Consider the following 21,292-nt stretch of genomic DNA (forward strand, 5'->3'; position numbering starts at 1 on the left):
AATAATGAATAATTTCACCGGACAATTTTATGATAGTTACTCATTGTCATGGAGTCGTTCAGCACGGAAACAGGTCCAGTGGTCCAACTCATCCATGCTGACCAATCCACTTATTTAAGCTAGTCCCTTTCCCCCTACATTTGATCCATCTAAATCTTTCCTGCGTACCTGTCTGAATGTCCTTTAAACGCTGTAATTGCACCCAACTCAACCACATCCTCTGGTACGTTGTTCCATATGCCCACCACCCTTTCTGTAGAAATGCTGTCTCTCAGAGCCCTTTGAAATCTTTACCCTCTCACCTCAAACCTATATCCTCCAGTTTTAGGCTTCCCTGGTCCGGGAAAAATATTCTGACCGTTCTGCTTATCTATGTCCATTGTGGTTTTATAAATCTCTATAGGATCAGCTCTCTGCCTGCTATCCTTCAGCCTATCCAGTCTCTCCTTATAGCTCAAGTCCTCCAGTCATGGTAACATTTTTGAGAATTTGCTTGTAGCTTTTCCAGCTTAATGATATCTTCCACAATGGCAAGGCAACCAAAACTGCACACAAGGTTGATTAGCGGCCTTTTCCATTTATCTAGTAACAGAAGTATCGATCAAATATTTAAACCAAATCTGTTAACTTGTCATGGCTTTTTTTCCCATCTAACAGGTGACACCTTGGATGTATGACGTGTTAATCTAAATTGAGGAGAAAGGTTTAAACTAATGACTCCCCTTCTTGATTGTATACCTGACAGAAGTCTATAACCCCGCAAGAGGGACCAAACCTTGTCGTTGTTTGGAGGCTTGTGTGCCTCAGTGATCCAGGGAACTATGCTGGCAGGAATCAGGGCTTTATGCTTTGGCTCTTGGTAGAGTCACCCATGCCATACAGGTCAAAGCGTTGAGGCCAGACTAAGAGTGGTCCATTGGTCCTCCAGGTTCAGGGCTTCAGTTCAGGGCTAACAACTCTGACTGACAAAACAAAACTGGCATGGAAACAGCAATGAAGAATCCTTCTACATCTGAGTGTGACAGTATTCCTGAGCCTCCACCTGGGACTTGCACGAATGACAGTAGTGAAAGCCAAGAGAAGCGACTGACACAATGACGGAAGCTGTGAACACCACCAGAAATGAAGGACCTTCATTTCTGCCCTAAATATCCCGACCCGGATCTGGGCCGTACCCTCCAAATATCCGGACATGCATCTCAGTTTATTTTTTGCACTACCTTACTTTCCATTTGTCTATTTTCTATTTATGATTTATAATTTAAATTTTTAATATTTACTACTGATTTGTAATCCAGGGAGCGGGAAGCACAGAATCAAATATTGCTATGATGATTGTATGTCCTAGTATCAATTGTTTGACAACGATAAAGTATAAAGTATAATACCAGCAGCGTAACAGGCAGTAAGTAAGTAAGTGGTTTATAAAATGATGACAGGCATAGATAAGGTAGATAATCATTGTCTTTTTCTCAGAGTGGAAATATCAAATACTAGAGAGCATAGCTTTAAGGTGAAAATGGAATATTTAAAGGAGATTTACAAGGCAAACATTTTTACAGAGTGGTAGGTATCTGGAACATGCTGCCAGGGCAGATGGTCGAAGCAAATATGGTAGTAACGTTGAACGGGCAGGGAATGAAGGGACCTACTCTTGTGCAGGCAGGTGAGATCAGTTTAAATTGACATTATAGTTGGCACTGACATGGTAAGCTAAAGGACCTGTTCTATGCTGTACTATTCTATGTTTGATGGTTTATGTTCTTGACAAAACAATTAAGATTTATATCTGTTCATTGTGAATACAGATATTTAGGTAAAGAAACAACACTGTCTGTTTTGGTCAGTGATTAATGCAATCAAAAATAATAATGCCGAAGTCAAATTTCCTGATCAGCCTTAGTTGACATTATCTCTCCTTGACTTTTACCAGTTTGCCTTTTCTATAGATAACTGGCTAATTTACACTCATTCCTCTCCTGCATATCAAAAGGGATATTTGATTAACTCATTTGATAATCAGATTACAAAGGCAGATTATTTGTACGAAGTAATATCATGAAGCTCATGGCAGATATGTTTTGTACCCAGCTGAATGTCAGAAGTTGTATGCAATACACAGCTGTTGCTTTGAAGGGCGTTCAGCATCACTAACCAGGAATGGGAAGTAAAACTTTGTTAATCAAGGATCAAGGATCAACTTTAATCACCATATATATTTACAGGTGTTGCGTCAGTGAGACAACATTCAATAACTATAAAGGATTGTATAAAAATAAAACTAGAGGTTAAAGTACAGGTTTCAATGGTTCTGAACTGACAGATTTTCCAAACTATTGTTTGTTATTCCAACACAGATTTGATCAGCTTTTTGTTTTTACATTTATGGAGAGCGGGAAAAAGAACCCATTGAATTTCATTGGTGTATGGAATGAAATACTATTGTACCCAGTGAAATTCAGAAAAATATGAATGTGGGGAGGGGCGGGATAGGTTTCAAGTGAGTATAAGGGGAGCACAGAAGCTGGGAACTGGAGCAGGGGGCCGGGAACTCGTTTGTTAAAGAAGCTCGGGAACTGGGACCCTAGTTTTTTTTAAAAGGTGCACCCTATCAGGTCACAAATGTGCTAAAGAGAGTGCAGAAAACTGCACTTAGTGCACCATCAGTATCTCTGAACAACTGAAGAGTGGATCACTGGAGTTCTTCTGTAAATCTAAACAGCAGCACTCACATATCCGTTTGACTTTGTTGTAATGCAGTATTTTAATGTGCTCAACAAACAAGCTGGAATGATTCATATTTTTCTTTCAATATTTTTTGGCCACTTGGGCCCTTATTTCTAAAATGTTAACCGCAACTATTCACAGCTTTTAAAGATCCTTAAGTATTCTAAAAATAAGCTCTATAAAGCTAAAAATCTCATGACACCAACATCCCCAGGTGAGGGGATTATTGTCTGAAAATTTTACATTTAGCCATTCCTCTCTCAGTTCACATATCCTTACTGAGCAGAGTAATCACATCATTACAGAGTTCACATGTTTACAAAGGTGACATTTCACAATGTTTTCTTCTGATATATTCTTCAACCATCAGTACATCATTAGTAATAAGTATATTGCTAATACATTAACAACACCAGCAAAGGTCAAGTTACTCTTGTCAGTGTGTATGATCCCATGCTGTGCTTCATATCAGATGGGTCTTATGACAACCTTGCAGCCACCAGCAAGAATATCCCCAGCAAAATTGACTTGTTCTCCTGGGCGATTTCCATGTCAGAGTGAGTGCAGATCATGACTCATGGCCCTCCTGCCTAGGTCACTTTGGTGGGGACAAGATGAATGAGAACGGACAGTAATTGTTTGGATTCTTCACCTATCATGATTTAAGTATAACCAAGTCATACTTCCAGACCTAGCTTCAATACAATTGTTCCTGGAGACAGCCTCACTCCAGACACAGCCACCAGCTGGACTTGATCCTGGTCAGGAGCTCCTTCCTTCCTCAGCAGCGTGCTTTTCACATGCTCCCACCACAGCGCCATCTGCAACGGAGACAACTTGCCGATGTGCTGCACGATCAGAATGCTGTCAAAGAAATTCCATCGATCCAAACAAGAAGGGAAGCCTCGCATTGATGTCAGCAAGGTATCTCACTCAGACCTGCTGAAGCAGTTTGCCAAGTCCTTCGAGAAAGACCTGAGCGCCCAGCAGCCTGAAAACCCTGTCACAGAGAAATGGGAACTTCTGCAGAATTCCATCTACAGCGCAGCCTTAGCTATCTTTGGAAAGAAGACCTCAAAAACAAATGACAAATGGTTTGAAGCCAAATCCAATGAGGTAACCCCTGTCATTGAAGCCAAACCTGCTGTCCTAGCCGAATATAGGCGTTCACCAATTGAAATAAACCTACAGGTCCTCAGGCCTGCTGGAAGTAAAGTTCAGCAGATGCCAACAAGTACTAGAAGACATCCAGACCACAGCACTGACAGTGATTATCAGATGTATGTACGATGGCATCAAGAAAGCCCTCGACCCTTTTCAGAGCAAGATGGCTCCCCTCAAATCCATCAGTGGGGAAGTAACCAGAGACAGAGGCAAACAGATGGAGAGATGGGTAGACCATTACTCTGACCTCTATTCCAGAGTACACACAGTCATCGCCTCAGCCCTGGCTGCTATTGAGCACCTGCTGACAATGGAGGAACTGTATACAGAGCTGACCCTAGAGGAGCTCAGCAAGGCCATCCGGACCTTGGCCTCAGGGAAGGCACTAGGCAATGATGGGATTCCCCCAGACCTGATCGAGCACTGCATGACCACCTTACTGCATCAAGTCCTCTGTCAGTGCTGGCGAGATGGAGCTGTTGCACAGGACATGAGGGATGCCAAGATCATTACTCTCTACAAGACCAAAGTAGAGAGAAGTGACTGTAACAAATAAAGAGGCATCTCCCTCTTGAGGGTTGTTGGCAAAGTCTTCACCTGAGCCATCTTGGTCCACCTACAGAAGTTGGCTGAACATGTCTACCCAGAGCCTCAGAGTGGCTTCCATGCTGGAAGGTGAACTGCGGATGTGATTTTCTGTCTCTGCCAACTCCAGGAGAAACGCAGAGAACAAAATAGCCCTTTTACATGTAATTTATTCTTCTCATTGAGGCATTTAACCCAGCCAGCAGAAATGGGCTCTTTCAGATCCTCTCCGAGGTAGGCTGCCCCCCAAGACTACAGAGCACGATCAACATGAAGGCGACTGTGCAGTACAACGGCAGCTCTTCAGAGCCCTTCCACATATGCAGGGGTGTCAAGCAGGGCTACGTTCTCGCCCCCAGTGCTCTTTCGGATGCTCCTTGTCCTTCTCCTAAGGTCCACATTTGGCTCTGCAACAGAGCGGATCTGTTTCCACACTAAATCAGATGGCAGGCTTTTTAATCTTGCCCACCCAAGAGCCAAAACCTAAGTGCTCGAGACTATGATCAGATATGTGCTGTTTGCTGATGACACAGCAGTCGCAGCCCACACCCCACAGCATCTCCAGAGCTTGATGGATCGTTTCTCCCAGTCTTGCAAGAAATTTGGTCTGACTATCAGCCTGAAGATGACAAGTGTCTTGGGACAAGACGTGGAGGCACTAACAGTCATTCCCGTTGATAACTACAGACTGGATGTTGTTCCTCAGTTCACATACCTGGGGTCCATCTTCTGGGGAACTCTCCTTGGATGCAGAAATCAAACAAGCGCATCAGGAAGGCTGCATCAACTCTTGCCCGCCTCACCACACGAGTCTTGAGGAACTCCAAACTCTCAGTCAAAACAAAGATGGCAGTGCACAATGCTTGTGTAACTGGCTCACTGCTGTTCGGCAGCGATACCTAGACAACATACACTAAGCAGGAGAGAAGGCTGGGCATCTCCTGGAGAGACAGATTACCCAATGCTGAGGTTCTCTCCCGTGATAGCCCCCCCTAGTGTGTACTCCCTGCTCAGGCGGCCAGGCCACACCTGCCTCATGCAGGATGGCAGTGTCCCAAAAGACATTCTCCTCGGTGAGCTGGCTTCAGACAAGAGAACCGCTGGCCGCCTGCAACTGTGGCACAAGGGCGAACGCAAGCGGGGCACGAAGGCGCTGGACCTCAACACTGAGTCCTGGGAGGAACCACCAGCCAACCGCACCATATAGAGAAGCACCCTGAAACTAAGAGTTTAAAATACACGTGGACTAAGATGTTAACTATTCTGTGCTATCACCAGTCGGATCATCAGTTGATCTGCCACCTGTCTTCAGGGGTTTCAGCCCGCTTATGATCAAGACTCCCTCGAGGTGGTGGGCCAGCAGTGCTAAAGCACCACCTCCCACTGGTGAGCATAAAAACTTGGCATTGGCCTCTATCAGAGTTGTTGGTCACTTCCATCCAACAGATAGTCTGCTGTTCAGGTGTCTAGGCAATTACTGAAGGGTTTGCAAAAGATGTATACACTGTCTGACTATCTGCCCCTCTGGACATACTTGGTCCACACCCATGCTGATCCTTTCTCTGCTGCCTCAGCTACAGCCCTGCTGGTTGACTTGATCTCTCTTCTAGTGAAGCCAAGGTCACGCAGCCACTTCTGGAAAGTGAACGCAATAAACCCACGGCAGCCTACTTCGAATGGATAGCATGAGAACTTCCACCCTCTGTCTCTGCACTCTGATCTTAATTCTGCATACTTGGTTAACTTGTGCTCATGGGCTTCATCGATGTTGTCTTCCCAGAGGGCTGTGAGTTCACCAATAACCACTTCTCTACTGGCGTCAGACCATACGATTACATCTGGACGCAATGTGGTGAAGGCTATTTGCTGCGGGAAACTGCCTTTCCCATACATGTTAGGTCAGGTGAAGAAAAACTCCCAAAAGTAGGAGAAGACAAATGGGCCCATGGAACGGTCTCAGCAGAGCTGAAGCCTTTGCAACAGAGACTGCCACTGTCGCACTGGTCCTGCCAGCCACAGACGCCACTGCACCAACAACATAGATGGCGAGGACACAACACCCATGGTCAACCTTGACCAACAGAGGGCCACCATCTGAGTATAGTAACACAAATATTATTGGGTAATTAAGGGATATTAGCTAGGTAAACTTACTTTAAAAAACTATGTGGCCTTTTCAATGTATCTGGAATACCACTAAAGAGAGCAAAGGCAAAATTTGGAGCAAGATCAAATCCACTTGCTCTCTGCCAATTTGACGTGCTTTGATAGCAAGGAACGTACTTTAGCCACAACCTATAACAAAATGACATTACTAAGAAGGCAGCAAATGGCTAGATGATGCCATCTGCTGGAGCTGCCTTCAATTAACTGTCATGTAGCACTTGCTTGCTAGAAACGAGTCTAACAATATTTTGAAAAGTCAGTGTACTTAACACAATTGGTTGCATTAGGGCAGATTTTATTACGGGTGTGCATCCGAGTCCTACCCTGCCAATATTCCACTATTGCAGCTGTTTGAGCTCTGTGAATTACTTCCTCAAACCCCAGCAACCTCTACTCGCATTTTAAACCTCTCGCCCTGAAAATTGATAATGATTACAACATATCAGCACTTTGACACTAGGATGATAGAAAAGTACTTGCACATTTTCAGGCCTGCTCTTATTAATCTAAGACAACTAACTATAAGATTAAATAAAAAACTAATGCCAGCATTCTAGCAGAAAGGATGAATAGTACGGCCATGTTAAACCAGTAAGTGATGATAAAGTACCTGACAGAAAGTAGTGTTAATAGTAGTTGCTAAAATATATAGCAAAAAAAAACAAACTTGAGTGATGGTAAACTTGATTCTGATATGGGTCTGTAATGCGGACTGAGAGTGGGAGAGGGGATTCATGGTTGGGGAAAGGGCGATTCATGGTTGGGGAAAGGGGAAGGGAGAATGGAGGAAGCATGAAGCACCCGAAAGACATTCTGTAATGATCAATAAATCACAAAGATTTGTGGGGAATCACAAAACAAGAGAAAATCTGCAGATGCTGGAAATCAGTGTGGAAACTTTGTGTGTGTTGTCTGGAATCAAGTGACCTTGCCTGGTGTATCTGGGCTGGGTGTGTCAGCTCCTGCGCCACCCCTGGCACTGTGGCTCTGCCACCTGTCCCATACCCCTCCACCCTCGCCATTCCCAAGATCCTTAGCTCCCGCCAGATTTACAAACTCGCTCCCCAATCCACATTGACAAAGACAGTACTGTGAAAGTATCTTAGGCACTCTTGCTATATTATATATATGACCTTACACAGTACTTAGCTACAACATGGTCATGATTGAGAACAAAACACAAAGGTGTAGAAAACAAAAAAAAGTGGGGAAAAGTTGAAGAGAAGAAACAGCTGTTAAGTAATTGATTATGGATGAATTCATTACAATAAAGAGCCACTATAATAGCCTCAGAATTGAATTTCAGGGTTTACTGGTGTGCAAAACCATTGTTGTACTTCATGCTAAAGCCAAACCCAACAAAAATAGTCAAATTGGCTAATATGACATTTAAAACAGTGTTAATGTGGATAGGCAGAAACGTGCTAGAAGAGGACATGTGCAGATTAATATTTATTTCAGTATAGCTGTCACTATTGCTGTGCAGCAATGCAAAAAAGCAACTTTTAAATGCAATCCTTAACATCACACTCTCCTTGGCAGCCTGATACCAGTACACACACACACACACACACAATACACACAAAGATAGCACTGAGGAGTGAGAGGTTACAATGTAGAGGGAAATATCTCTACAACTCGCATAATACGATCTTGAGTTAATACAATCAAGAGAAATATCAAGCGCAAAGCAGCAGACCTATACCAGGTCTGACAGTAGTAGAGTCCGACAAGTGGTGGCTAGAATAGCGTAAAAATCTTTTAAGTATAAAGCAATGCCAATAGAAATTGTGCGATCTTACCATGTCAAAATGAGCTCAATATGAATATTGCATAAGTATTAGGCCAAAATAAATACTGCTTTTTTATGCTAACATCTGCTCAGAAACAAATACTTCAATACATAGGAATACACTGAATTAAATTTTCACTAACAATTCACAAGGAGGATACGGCTTGGTAGCAATACTAAGAATAAAATCATTTCGATAATGACTTCACATGCAAAACACAAAATGTTAATGACATAAGTATTTTTTAAAACCCCCTGGATGCTGTAAATCTAAAACAAAACAATAAGTGCTAGAACGTGCAGGTCAAGCCACATTTCTAGGAAGAGAAAGGGTTAATATTTCAGGTCGAAGATGCTCTGTTCTGACAAAGGGTCTGGAATCTGAAACGTGAATTCTGTTACTCTTCCTACAGATGCTGCCTGACCTGCTAAGTATTTCCAGGATTTTCTGTTTTATGTTAATGACATAAAATATTTCTCCAACCATACCCTGTCCTCTTCAACACCACTCCCACCCTCACCCTATTAATAACTTCTTATAAACCCACTAACTTTCATATGAATCCTCCCATCCTTGTGTAAGGATGCCATCCCTTTTCCTAAATTTCCCCATCCCTGCTGCATTCATTTTCTGTCACATCATTTTCAAGATGAGTTCTTCCATTCTAGTGCTACAAAAATGGTGTCTTTTTCCCCCAACATGATGTTTTCCTTTTACAGTAATTGATGGAGCCCTCATATATATTATCCCCGTTTTCTGCATGTTTACTCTGACAATTTTCTTGGTCATTACTTTTCTCTATGCTCTATATCCAGCATTTCCTCCCTTCTTTCCACCCACTCAAGCACAATCTCACTACCAGTCAACACACACAAAACGCTCCTGGAACGCCGCAGGCCAGACAGCACCCATGGGAAGAAGCACAGTCGACGTTTCAGGCCGAGACCCTTCGTCAGGACTAACTGAAAGAAGAGATAGTAAGTGATTTAAAAGTAGGAGGGGGAGATTCGAAATGATAGGAGAAGACAAGAGGGGGAGGGATAGAGTGAAGAGCTGGGAAGTTGATTGGCAAAAGGGATATAAGGCTGGAGAAGGGAGAGGATCATGGGACGGGAGGCCTGGGGAAAAAGGGGGAGGGAAGTGCCAGAGGAAGATGGAGAGCAGGCAAGGAGTAATTGTGAGAGGGACAGAGAGAGAGAAAAAAAGGAAAAATAAAAAAATAATAAATAAATAGGGGATGCGGTAAGAACGGGAGGAGGGGCATTAACGGAAGTTAGAGAAGTCAATGTTCATGCCATCAGGTTGGAGGCTACCCAGACAGAATATAAGGTGCTGTTCCTCCAACCTGAGTGTGGCTTCATCTTGACAGTAGAGGCGGCCATGGATTGACATATCAGAATGGGAATGTTCATCTTGGCAGTAGAGGTCACCACCAGTCATTTATTTTCTTCTCCCTCCCTTTCTTCTCAGAGGCTCTGTCATCCAGCACTTTCCCCTGCAACTGTAGGAGGTATAATTTCCTCCTCAACACCATCCAGAGACCTTTCAGGTGAGGCAAATGTAGATCTGCACCCCTTGCAATGTGGTCTGCTGTATTTGGTGCATGCAAAGTGTGCTCACTCTACATCCGTGAAGTCAAGTCTAGATTAGAGGACGACTTTGCAGACTACCTGCACCATGTCAGCCAGGGCATCTTAAACCTTTGTTGCATGTCACTTTACCTTGTCTTCAAACTTCACTCCAACCTGTGGATCCTCAGCCTTCTCCATTACTACAGAGATACCAAATGGAAATTGAAGAAGAACATCTGATATTCAGCTCGGGTAATTTACAAACCAATGGTCTAGATACTGAATTCTCTGATTTCAGTCAAACCACCACACTGGTACTTCCCTTCCACATCTGTACACTCACCAATCTGCCTATTTTTCTTCTCCTTTTGTTCATCTTTCCCATCCCCTCCCCCCATCTGTCCCATCTGCTCATCATCTGGCTCCACCTAACAGTTACCAACCTCTATCCCACCCCTTTATGTACTGGCAATCTTCTCTGTCCCATTTAATTCTGTAGCTGAGTCCAAACTCAAACCACTGACTTATTCCTTTTCCCTCCACTGATGCTGTTTGACCTGTTGAGTTCTTCTCGTGATCAGTTCTGTTAACATTTTTCCTCTTCCACCCAGCAGGCAGAGGTCAAATCCCCAAAGGAATGATAGTGAAAGGGTTATTCAGTATCCTTCGGATTCTTTCTATTTCAACTAAAAAGTGAGGAATAGCAATAAACACACAAATAGTTTTATACCCATACAGAAAGGGAACCAAGGAGAGAAGGCTACCTTACAATGAATAGGGAGAAAGACCAGCAAACTGCAAATCACAGCCCAGCACACCACACAGACCAATCTTCCGTCCTTGGACTCACTTTACACTACACACTGTCAGAGCAGTGCTGCCAGGATAATCAAGGACACAACCCACCCAGCCAGCACACCTTTCGTCCCTCTTCCCTTCAGGAGAAGGCTCAGGAGCTTGAAGACTCGTACCACCAGATTTGGGAACAGCTTCTTTCCAACTGTGATAAGGCTGCTGAACAGATCCTGACCCGGATCTGGGCCGTACCCTCCAAATATCCGGACCTGCCTCTCAGTTTTTTTGCACTATCTTACTTTCCATTTTTCTGTTTTCTATTTATCATTTGTTAATATTTACTATCGATTTGTACTCCAGAGTGTGCGAAGCGCAGAATCAAATATCGCTGTGATGATTGTACATTCTAGTGTCAATTGTTTGGCGACAATAAAGTATAAAATATAAAGTATCACATCAATAGTAGGTGTTTTCTTCAGATTGCAGGCGTGACCATTAACATCCGCAATATCATCAGTATGACATCAAAGATACTTTGGCCGCAGTTTGCATGCAGCCATGTTCCATGTAGTCTTTGTATGAGAACAGAATAGATCACCTGTTTCCCCTTTGCCAGAAGAAATGACATGGAAGAACAGGAGGAGCACCAGGGGTCAAGGCAGGGAGATGGAGAAGAGAAGATGATGATGAAGCTGAGGAGCACAGCGAGCCATTGCTGCAAAGGGATGGTAATAAAGCACCGAGGAACAGACAGAGCAGGGAGTGGCCACTCGTGAGCAGATCACTGATCTCACCGAACAGTGAGATGCCATTCATTTTCATTAGGACAGAGCAGTTGTTCTCTGTGAAGAGAATTCTCCAGCATGAGCAGCAAGGTACCATAATTGAGTAGAGAAATGGTGCACAGAAACTTACCTCTTCTGCAGGGACAGCAGCGCAACTCCCCCAACCCAACTACATCAATGGGCACGTTCAGAACAATGATGTCACCATTCACGAAGGTATTGGATCACCTCCCACCACTGTTTCTCGGGCAGCATCCTCACCCTCGAGCCAATTATCCGTGACTTAACTGGCCCTGGGCTACAGCATGTGCCAATTTTCTAAGGCAAGACTTTTTGTGAGCCATCTGTGCAAGTGAATGAGCACAGACTTCTGGCTGACAGATTGTAGTCACATAGAACACAGCATCATACCAGGTCAGGAGCCCAAAACCCATTCAGAAATCAATAAAATGTTCATGACAGTGGGGCATTACAAACCCAGTGCTATTATTACTTGCTTTTTCTATGTATAATTCATTCTGAAAATGGTGCTGTTTAAATGTGTCTTCATTTCATGCAGTTGGTTTTCTTCATTATACGAAGATAACCGATGCTCCATGGCAACTGTTGTCAATTGCAATTGAGTTTTTTGGTGAGGAAGATTTATAGTGAAATGCTAGAATGGGATTACCATTAATAAACCAATGAAACGAGTATCACAGCAGCTTAATGCTGGAGTAAGCACTCTCTACCGGCAGTGGCATACTCAATTGTCTTTGGAAGTTGTCCGAGCAGCTGCAGTCTGCCTGAACAAGTTTCCTGAGGTCATCAAAGTTCCCTTGAAGTTATGATTACAGCAACAAAGTAATGCAATATATGGTGTGTATGGGGTGTCCAGAGAGGGGCAGCACCTCTGGTGAAGGGGCTTGTCGTGTCCATTCTGAGGCAGCTCACTCACCTTTGGCCCCCACCGGACACTCAAATCTCACCTGTGGCTCCAAGTAGCTGTTGGCACATAACAGCGGGCACGCTGCCAGTAAACCACTTCCACAGACGGGCTAAACCTGGTGAGAGTAGCTGGCGGCCTCCTACCCCAGTGAGATAGAGACATGCCTATCCTAGCATGCAAAGTCAGTTCCGGCAGACTGGGGGTGGGGTGGGGGGGGAGGTTATATCTTTAGTGAGATCCAACGACTAGGAAGGTGGTACTGCAATGCTCTGTGGAGAACGAAGGATATGACAAGGGACTGTAGATGTCACGGTCATCTACTACAACCAAGGAAGTCTGTGGTGCTTGCTCGTACCATGGGACCTGGACTTCTGAGGTCGAGAGAGTGGAACTGCACCAATGCAACGGCTTATTCACTTTAATAACTCTCCCACACAGGTTTCCTGTCATCATTGGAGATGACGTACAATCACCAATGTAATATACTCCCAATTGTACTGAAATTGTTTTTCTGAGGAAATGGGCATGATGCAAATAGTGACATCATTAGGCTCACTTTATATGTTGGGAAAACATCAAACGTACTAATGTGCGCACTGTACAAGAGCCTCCAATTCAATAACACAAAGGGAAGATTTCATCAAGATTTGATTGCTATAGTGATTAGTTAAGTTAGTATTTGCATGATTTACATGTAAAAAGCACTCTCCCATGCAACAACGAGAGGCAGCTGAACAGTGGATACTTCATTGGGAGAATTGTAAAGCTGAGTAAGACTTAAGACTCTCAAGGACACGAGTACAGATCTCCTGAAAGCAACTGTGAACTGATAGGATGTTTAATACAAATAATAGACAAGAATGCAGCAAAAGCAAAATAGGGTAAAAGTGAGGATTTTGGCTTTCATGTAGTTTGTGACAAGCGAACTCAGTCAGAAATAGGGTAAATTTCTTGGGTGTTTGGATAGATTCCTGTGGCAATGTTTCCTGCAACCACAAGGAGGCAGATTATATGAAGTTTGGTTACAAGTAATCAATCAGATTTTGTTAACAGACAAAAGGTGCGTGGACATTTTCCTAAGTGCAATCATGATATGAGCACAAAATAATGTTAGGAAGGGAGAAACTGAAAGCAGCTATGAGTTCTAGATTTGGGTAAGGTTGATTTTGGTGTTACAAAACAAGCTTCTCTTGTTGATTTTAATTTGATGCAGACCAAGTTTATATCCTTAAAGGGCAAATGTGATAGTCACTCAGATCTGGACTGACAGAATCTGTACCAGTACCATCTATAAGCAACTTATTATAATAGAGCTCAGTTGCCAGTCTGGAACGATGTTAATTCACTGCAGCAGAGAATAAAACTTCTAGATTTATGTTCACGAAGAAGCACAGTTTGCTTAAGTAAACTATTGAGTCATTCACTTAAAAATAACATGCTGGAAAAATACTGAGAGCTTAACATCTGACAAATTTATAATGTTTCACAGACAAAGCATTCACAAACTTAAATATCAGTTAGATCACAGTAGATATTACTTTAGCTTCTGAAAGTATACCAATATTTAAATATGTTGCCAGTTTTATTCTTCGTGCTGCAGATTTGGGTGGTTATATCTGTCTGGTGTTCAAGGTTTAGCCCATGTGTTGCTCCACGGTACCTGCCAATGGATTCAAGACATGGTTCCAACCCACCTTCATTGTTCCTAATCCCAAAAGAGTCGTACAGGTATTCAGATTTAAGAAAGATCCAGAAAGAAGCTTTCCTTGGATTTCACAATTAATTCAAAATATTAGAGACCAGAGAACAGCAGTAATGAAGAGTACTGAAGCAAGCAAGTAACTGGGAATTCATCTTATTGCACATTCTTCCATTTGGAAAAAAAATATTTTTTTGAAATACATTTAACTGACATGAAGCATTACAAATGAATGAGAGATATCAAAATGGCGCAAAATCCAATCAAAGAGTATGATGGAACCAGTAAGACAACAGTCAAGAATTGTGAAGAGGATGTTTTACCATGGCCACAATTGCAATTGATGGCATTTGTAATTTTGGGGTAGAATGTTTGGTATGGTGAAGGAGGCAGAAAATGGTTTGGAAAGAGTCAGTCATGGGATGGGCACAGGCCTGAGAGGCAACAGCGTGTTCAAAGACCATGGAGAGGGAAGCAGGTTTGAATCCGCAGCAATAATTTGCAAGATAACAGGGTTGATGATGCCCACAATGATTGAGTTTTGTATTTGATTTAAGAGCTAGCAGAGTTTCTTCAATGAAGTGAAGATAAAATGCATTTTTCTCCAGAGACTCCATGGCCTTTCTGCTCAAATTAGACATATGGACAGGTGCATTGCCACTACAACAGTTTAGTCATAGAATAGAAAAGCAAACATTCGAGCAATATTTTAGTTGGACTGCAGTTGAGAAACTGTACCTTGAAACTCTATTAGAAAAAAAACTATCAATTAAGTTACAGCTTTGCAATTAAATTTCTATTTAAATCTCAACAGCCACTCTGACTGCTGTCTTAAAGAGAGACAGAAAATCACTGACAAACTATAATTTTAAATTTATATTTCATCAGCATTATTCAAATAATTGAAATTCTGACTCCTATATTCATATAATCCTCAATCTCTGGTCTTCAAGATCGCAAATGTGAGGATGGAAGTCAGTGTGGAAGGAGTCATTTCAGTTTGTGGAATCTACACTAGCTCTGAAAGAAATGTATCCTTTCATCAATTGGAGTAGTTTTGGCAGTTCTCTTTTGAGAGCACTGTATTAATCCTTGGGGAAGAAGGGAAAAGTTACTTATTTAGGGTTTGCATGTATTTGGTAAATTTCTATCCAGTTTAAAGGAAGGTCGCTACCAAAACAGAAAGCAAATCATCCAGCAGCCAGATTACTTATTTGTTATGACCGAGCCAGTCGGGTAAAAGTGATTGGTTGAACGAGGTTCCTTGGTTTCCCGGTGACTGTAGAGATAATAATGTGAAGAACTTTCATTATCACAAATTAAATAAACTATCTGCTTCAAGTCCGTTGTTTTTTTTTGGGGGGGGGGGTTCAATCAATATTCAGCACTTAATGATCTTTCACTTCACCAGAGATTTTGTTAGAGCAAATATGAAGCAGAGTTCAGAAACATTTAAAGCAAATCTGCCTGACCAGGTCCAAATATAACAACAGTGAATCAATCATTCGTTATATAACCTCCCCAATTTTCCTTTCTGTTGACATGAATACCTCCCAAGTGACCACTCTTCATGTATGAACTTGGATAATGAATTCAGCAGACTCGTCAACCAGAGAACACAGTATTTCCAAGTACATTGCTAGCATGTCCCACTGGATAATATTCAGGAACACGAAACTCCAGAGTGAAGTCCTTTCCCAAGACTAATAAAACTAATGCCAGCAGGAGCAATCTAATCTCTGTCACAGCTAAGATTAGTTAACTTAGGTTAGTGATGCAAGGAAGAATGCTTTTACTTATTATACCAGAGAATTAAATTAATTTCATATTTAATTGCCTGCACAACACAAATGTTTTCAGAACTTCAATCCCTTTCATAAAATCCAAACATTCTCAAACAGCTCAGCCTGACTACATTGAAAGTATGTACATGATATGTGAGCCCACCTGATTTATAAACACTCCGTAGGCAGGACAATGAAGCGTTTAATCTGGCACATTCTTCACTGTTTGTCCCATATTTCTTCACCGTTTCACAGACTTCTTCATCGGTCATCTCTAAAAGGGCTTCTAGAGTCAGCTGATCAGGAGCTATGTCCTAAGGATTTTAACAGAAAGGTTATTTTATAAAGTGCAACTTGATGAATGATGGAACAAAGACATAAATATCAGTGACAAAATGAAAACACAGTTTAATTCACTCCTCTAAGAATTTAACCGCTAAGAATTTTTGAAGATGTAAGCAATTAGGAACACAACTCTAACTGGAGAAAAAATACAAAAAACTAAGGGACAAAGGGACTTGGGAGTCCTTGCGCAGGATTCCCCCAGAGGTAAATTTGCAGTTTGAGCCTGTGGTGAGGAAGGCAAACGCAAAGTTAGCATTCATTTCAAGAGGACTAGAATAGAAAAGCAAGGATGTAATGTTGAGGCTTTATAAAGCAATGGTAAAGCCTCATTTGGACTATTGTGAGCAGGTTTAGGCCCCTTATCTTAGAAAGGATAAGCTGGCACTGGAGAGGGTTCAAAAGAGGTTCACAAAAAATAATTCCAGGATAGAATGGCTTGTCATAGGAAGAGCTTTTGAAGGCTCTGGGCCTGTATTCACTAGAATTCAGGATATTGAGGTGTGACATCTTTGAAACTTATCGAATGATGAAAGGCCTTGATAGAGTGGATGTAGAGAGGATGTTTCCTATGGTGGGAGAGTCTAAGACCAGAGGACACAACCTCCAAATAGAAAAGCATCCTTTTAGAACAGAGATGAGGGGGAACTTATTTAGCCAGAGAGTGGCGAACTTGTGGAACTCTTTGCACAGGAAGCTGTGAAGGCCAAATCTTCATGTATATTTAAGGCAGAGATTGATAGATTGTTGATTGGTCAAGTCATGAAAGGATATAGGTAAAAGGCAAGTGATTGGGGCTGAGAGGAAAATTGGATCAGCTGTGATGAAATGGTGGAGCAGACTCGACGGGCCAAATAGACTGATTCTGCTCCTATATCTTATAGTCTTATGGTCTAACTAATTTTTATTGAGATAAATGAAATCTGAATCACAGGCTCACTATGTAATTGATCCTAAGGTTGTAGGCTTTATTTACATACACTTTAACCTCTGATATACACTTGGTTTTTCTAACAGGGGATGCACTTTATTTTCTTGGTTACTGACTAACACAAAGAAAAACAATGGAATTGAATTCAGCATCATGAGAATATTATGCAAAGGAACACTACACAGGTCCACCACTTGAAATCTGAAGGAAGCAAATCAAACGCTACTGTGTGCCATGGTAAAGCATAGCAGTTAGTGTGACGCTATTACAGCTCGAGGCGTCAGAGTTTGGAGTTCAATCCCAGTGTTCTCCCTAAGGAGTTTCCGTACGTCCTCCACGTGGAATATATAGGTTTTCTCCAGGTCCTTTAGTTCCCGTCCACAGTCCAAGGACCTAGCAATTAGGTTAACTGGTCATTGCAAACTATCCCGTGACCTGGTTCGGGTTAAGTTGGGATTGTCGGGGGTTGCTGGGCAGTGCAGCTCAAAAGGCCAAGAGGACCTTTCGTGTCTAACAAGCCTGATAGAGTTCTTTGAGGAGGTGACCAGGGATATAGATGAGGGTAGTATAGTGGATGTGATCTATATGGATTTTAGTAAGGCATTTGACAAGGTTCCACACGGTAGCCTTATTCAGAAAGTCAGAAGGCATGGGATCCAGGGAAGTTTGGCCAGGTGGATTCAGAATTGGCTTGCCTGCAGAAGGCAGAGGGTGGTGGTGGAGGGAGTACATTCAGGTTGGAGGATTGTGACTAGTGGTGTCCCATAAGGACCTGTTCTGGGACCTCTACTTTTCGTGATTTTTATTAACGACCTGGATGTGGGGGTAGAAGGGTGGGTCGGCAAGTTTGCAGACGACACAAAAGTTGGTGGTGTTATAGATAGTGTAGAGATTCGTCAAAGATTGCAGAGAGACATTGATAGGATGCAGAGTGGGCTGAGAAGTGGTAGATGGAGTTCAACCGAGAGAAGTATGAGGTGGTACACTTTAGAAGGACAAACTCCAAGGCAGAGTACAAAGTAAATGGCAGGATACTTGGTAGTGTGGAGAAGCAGAGGGATCTGGGGGTACATGTCCACAGATCCCTGAAAGTTGCCTCACAGGTAGATAGGGTCGTTAAGAAAGCTTATGGGGTCTTAGTTTTCATTAGTCGAGGGATAGAGTTTAAGAGTTGCGATGTAATGATGCAGCTCTATAAAACTCTGGTTAGGCCACACTTGGAGTACTGTGTCCAGTTCTGGTCGCCTCACTATAGGAAGGATGTGGAAGCATTGGAAAGGGTACAGAGGAGATTTGCCAGGATGCTGCCTGGTTTAGAGAGTATGCATTATGATCAGAGATTAAGGAAGCTAGGGCTTTACTCTTTGAAGAGAAGGAGGATGAGAGGAGACATGATAGAGGTGTACAAGATAATAAGAGGGATAGATAGAGTGGATAGCCAGCGCCTCTTCCCCAGGCACCACTGCTCAATACAAGAGGACATGGCTTTAAGGTAAGGGGTGGGAAGTTCAAGGGGGATATTAGAGGAAGGAAGGTTTTTTACTCAGAGAGTGGTTGGTGCATGGAATCCACTGCCTGAGTCAGTGGTGGAGGCAGATACACTCGTGAAGTTTAAGAGACTACTAGACAGGTATATGGAGGAATTTAAGGTGGGGCGTTTTATGGGAGGCAGGGTTTGAGGGTCGGCACAACATTGTGGACCGAAGGGCCTGTAATGTGCTGTACTATTCTATGTTCTATGTTCTATGGCCTATTCTGTGCTGTATTTCTAGATAAAAATAAAATAAATAAATGTAATTTCCTGCAGGGAACGTAACACCAAAGCAATATCTAATCATATTCTGTATAGAGAACAGGGATAAATCTTGAAGAAGGTGATGAAGAACATAGGGGTTGGTCTAGATGGAGAGCAAAGCACAGGAATGGATAGAGAGCAGGAGAAGGGACTGGTTGGAAAGAGAAGGAAGCATTGGATGGGGAGTAGGACATGGGACTGGATGGTATGCAAATAGAGTTACAGGATGAAGTGCATGTGTGCAAATGGATGGAATGCAACTGATAGGAGTCCATGGAATGCAAGGAATATGTCTAGATGGAGAGCTGGAAATGCAACTGAACAGACAGATGGGTCACTGAATGAAGCACATGGTCTATGGCTGAATGACAGCAAAGTTCAAAGTAAAATTTCTTATCAGAGTACATACATGTCACCATATACAACCCTGAGATTTTTTTTCCTGTGGGCATACTCAGCAACCTACAGAATGGTAACTGTAAACAGGATCAATCAAAGAGCAAGAGCATAGAAGACAACAAACTGTGCAAATGCAAATATAAATAACTAGTAATAAATAACAAGAGCATTAAATAACAAGATAAAGTGTCCTTAAAGTGAGAGCATTGGTTGTGGGGACATCTCAACAGATAAGTGTATTTATCCTCCTTTGTTCAAGAGCCTGATGGTTGGGGGGAGTAGCAGATGAGGTCTAAAGGAATGAAGAGAGACCTGAGGTCTTGATCAAGAACAAGGATGGAGGCAGGACTGGATGGAGAACCAGTGTGGACTGGTACCTCTCAATGCAAGAGCCAACTATCTCAGCAACCATTAGTGAAAGTTCAACCAACAAATATTGGACATAAAGCTGGAAATAAATTAAAGCCACCACCACACCAACTAGACTAAATTAAAGATTAACACTCTCTAGGTGTATTAAGGCTGTCTACTCTCACATCCAAAATGCTTGCATCTACCACTCTACAACATATTTGTTTTTGAAATCCATATCCATGCCTTGGTCATCTCTAAAAGCTAGCTACTCAGAGGTACAGTGGCACTATTCCTCAAACTCCAAGCTCTGTAAATTTAACCAAATTACCACATGAGCTACCTGTATTGTATCCTATTCTACGTCACATTAATGATCATTTCTATCCTTCAAGACCTTCACTGACACTTATCGATTATGGATTGTTGTTAATTCCCCTCCTTTTACATTAACATTAGTGGTTCTACTTTCAGCTGATATTTTGGAATTCCCTCCCTGACCCACAATTTTCTCCCCTATATGTGCGTACCAAGTTTATCAAAGTTTTCACAAATGGAGTTGTTTAAACTTTTGTTAGTTATAGGTACTAAGGAATATGTAGCTCGGGCAGGTAAATGGAATTAAGGTACAGGTTAGCATTTACAAAAATGAATGGTAGAAGATCATATGGAGCTGGATGGTCTGTTCCTGTTCCTATATACTGTACACACATACAATTTTAGAATGGAGTACCATCAAACCAACTTTGGGTTATGTGTCATTACCAATTCTCCACCAGTGTTCCTTCAAACTAAAATTAAATTCCCAAAAAGGTTTTCTCGTGGATTTTATGGAACTGAATCGGAAAAGTTCTCTTTCCAAATCTGAAACATGGAGTTTTCAGTTTAATACTGCCCTCTGCTGAATAATATAATATTTACACTTTCCAGATTAGAAAAGCACTTGCTGAATTACATAAAATTAATAAATAAATGAATATATCCCTGATAAACTATCAGTTATTAGTAGTTCATTTGTTTTGACTGATAGCTTGATGTGGAAACCAAAATATAAAGATTTCACCATTAAAATATATGGGCTTGGGATGAAGTTACACAAAGTCTTAGGATAATACCTTTCAATGCATTATCTACTGCAAAAGGATGGAGAAATCAAAGTAATTTTCTTGAAAGAACCTTGTACAGAAATTTTAATTTCTCTTGATGCACAAGGCTTTGATTATATCAGCGGCATTTTTTTCCATTAGAACTAAATTACAGATAGGAACCAGGGTACGATAGAGACTTTTGTTCATGGATGGTTGACTAGGAAAGGTTCCAGGATTACCTCAGTTCTGAGTGAGGGGAAAAGGGAAAGACAAGGAATAACTAGGATCAGGACTTGGGGTAAAACACATTGCAACAATCTTTTTTGAGGTGGGGGAGGAAAATTGATTGGTTTGGGTCCAGTGGTGGGGCCCAAAGGAAACCCAAAATG

The 21,292-nt window shown here is 42.1% G+C and overlaps 1 protein-coding gene across 1 annotated transcript in view; it reads right to left on the reverse strand.

Annotated features, from left to right (window-relative positions):
• The window catches only part of ksr2 (kinase suppressor of ras 2), a 361,347-nt gene that overhangs the window by 260,266 nt on the left and 79,789 nt on the right, over positions 1-21,292 (reverse strand). The window contains exon 3 of the mRNA XM_072247505.1: positions 16,161-16,311. Within this exon, the coding sequence (XP_072103606.1) occupies positions 16,161-16,311 (151 nt within the window). The remainder of the gene's footprint in view (positions 1-16,160; positions 16,312-21,292) is intronic.

This window comes from Mobula birostris, chromosome 31 (genome assembly GCF_030028105.1).
Source record: "Mobula birostris isolate sMobBir1 chromosome 31, sMobBir1.hap1, whole genome shotgun sequence".
In the NCBI taxonomy this organism is placed as follows: Eukaryota; Metazoa; Chordata; class Chondrichthyes; order Myliobatiformes; family Myliobatidae; genus Mobula; species Mobula birostris.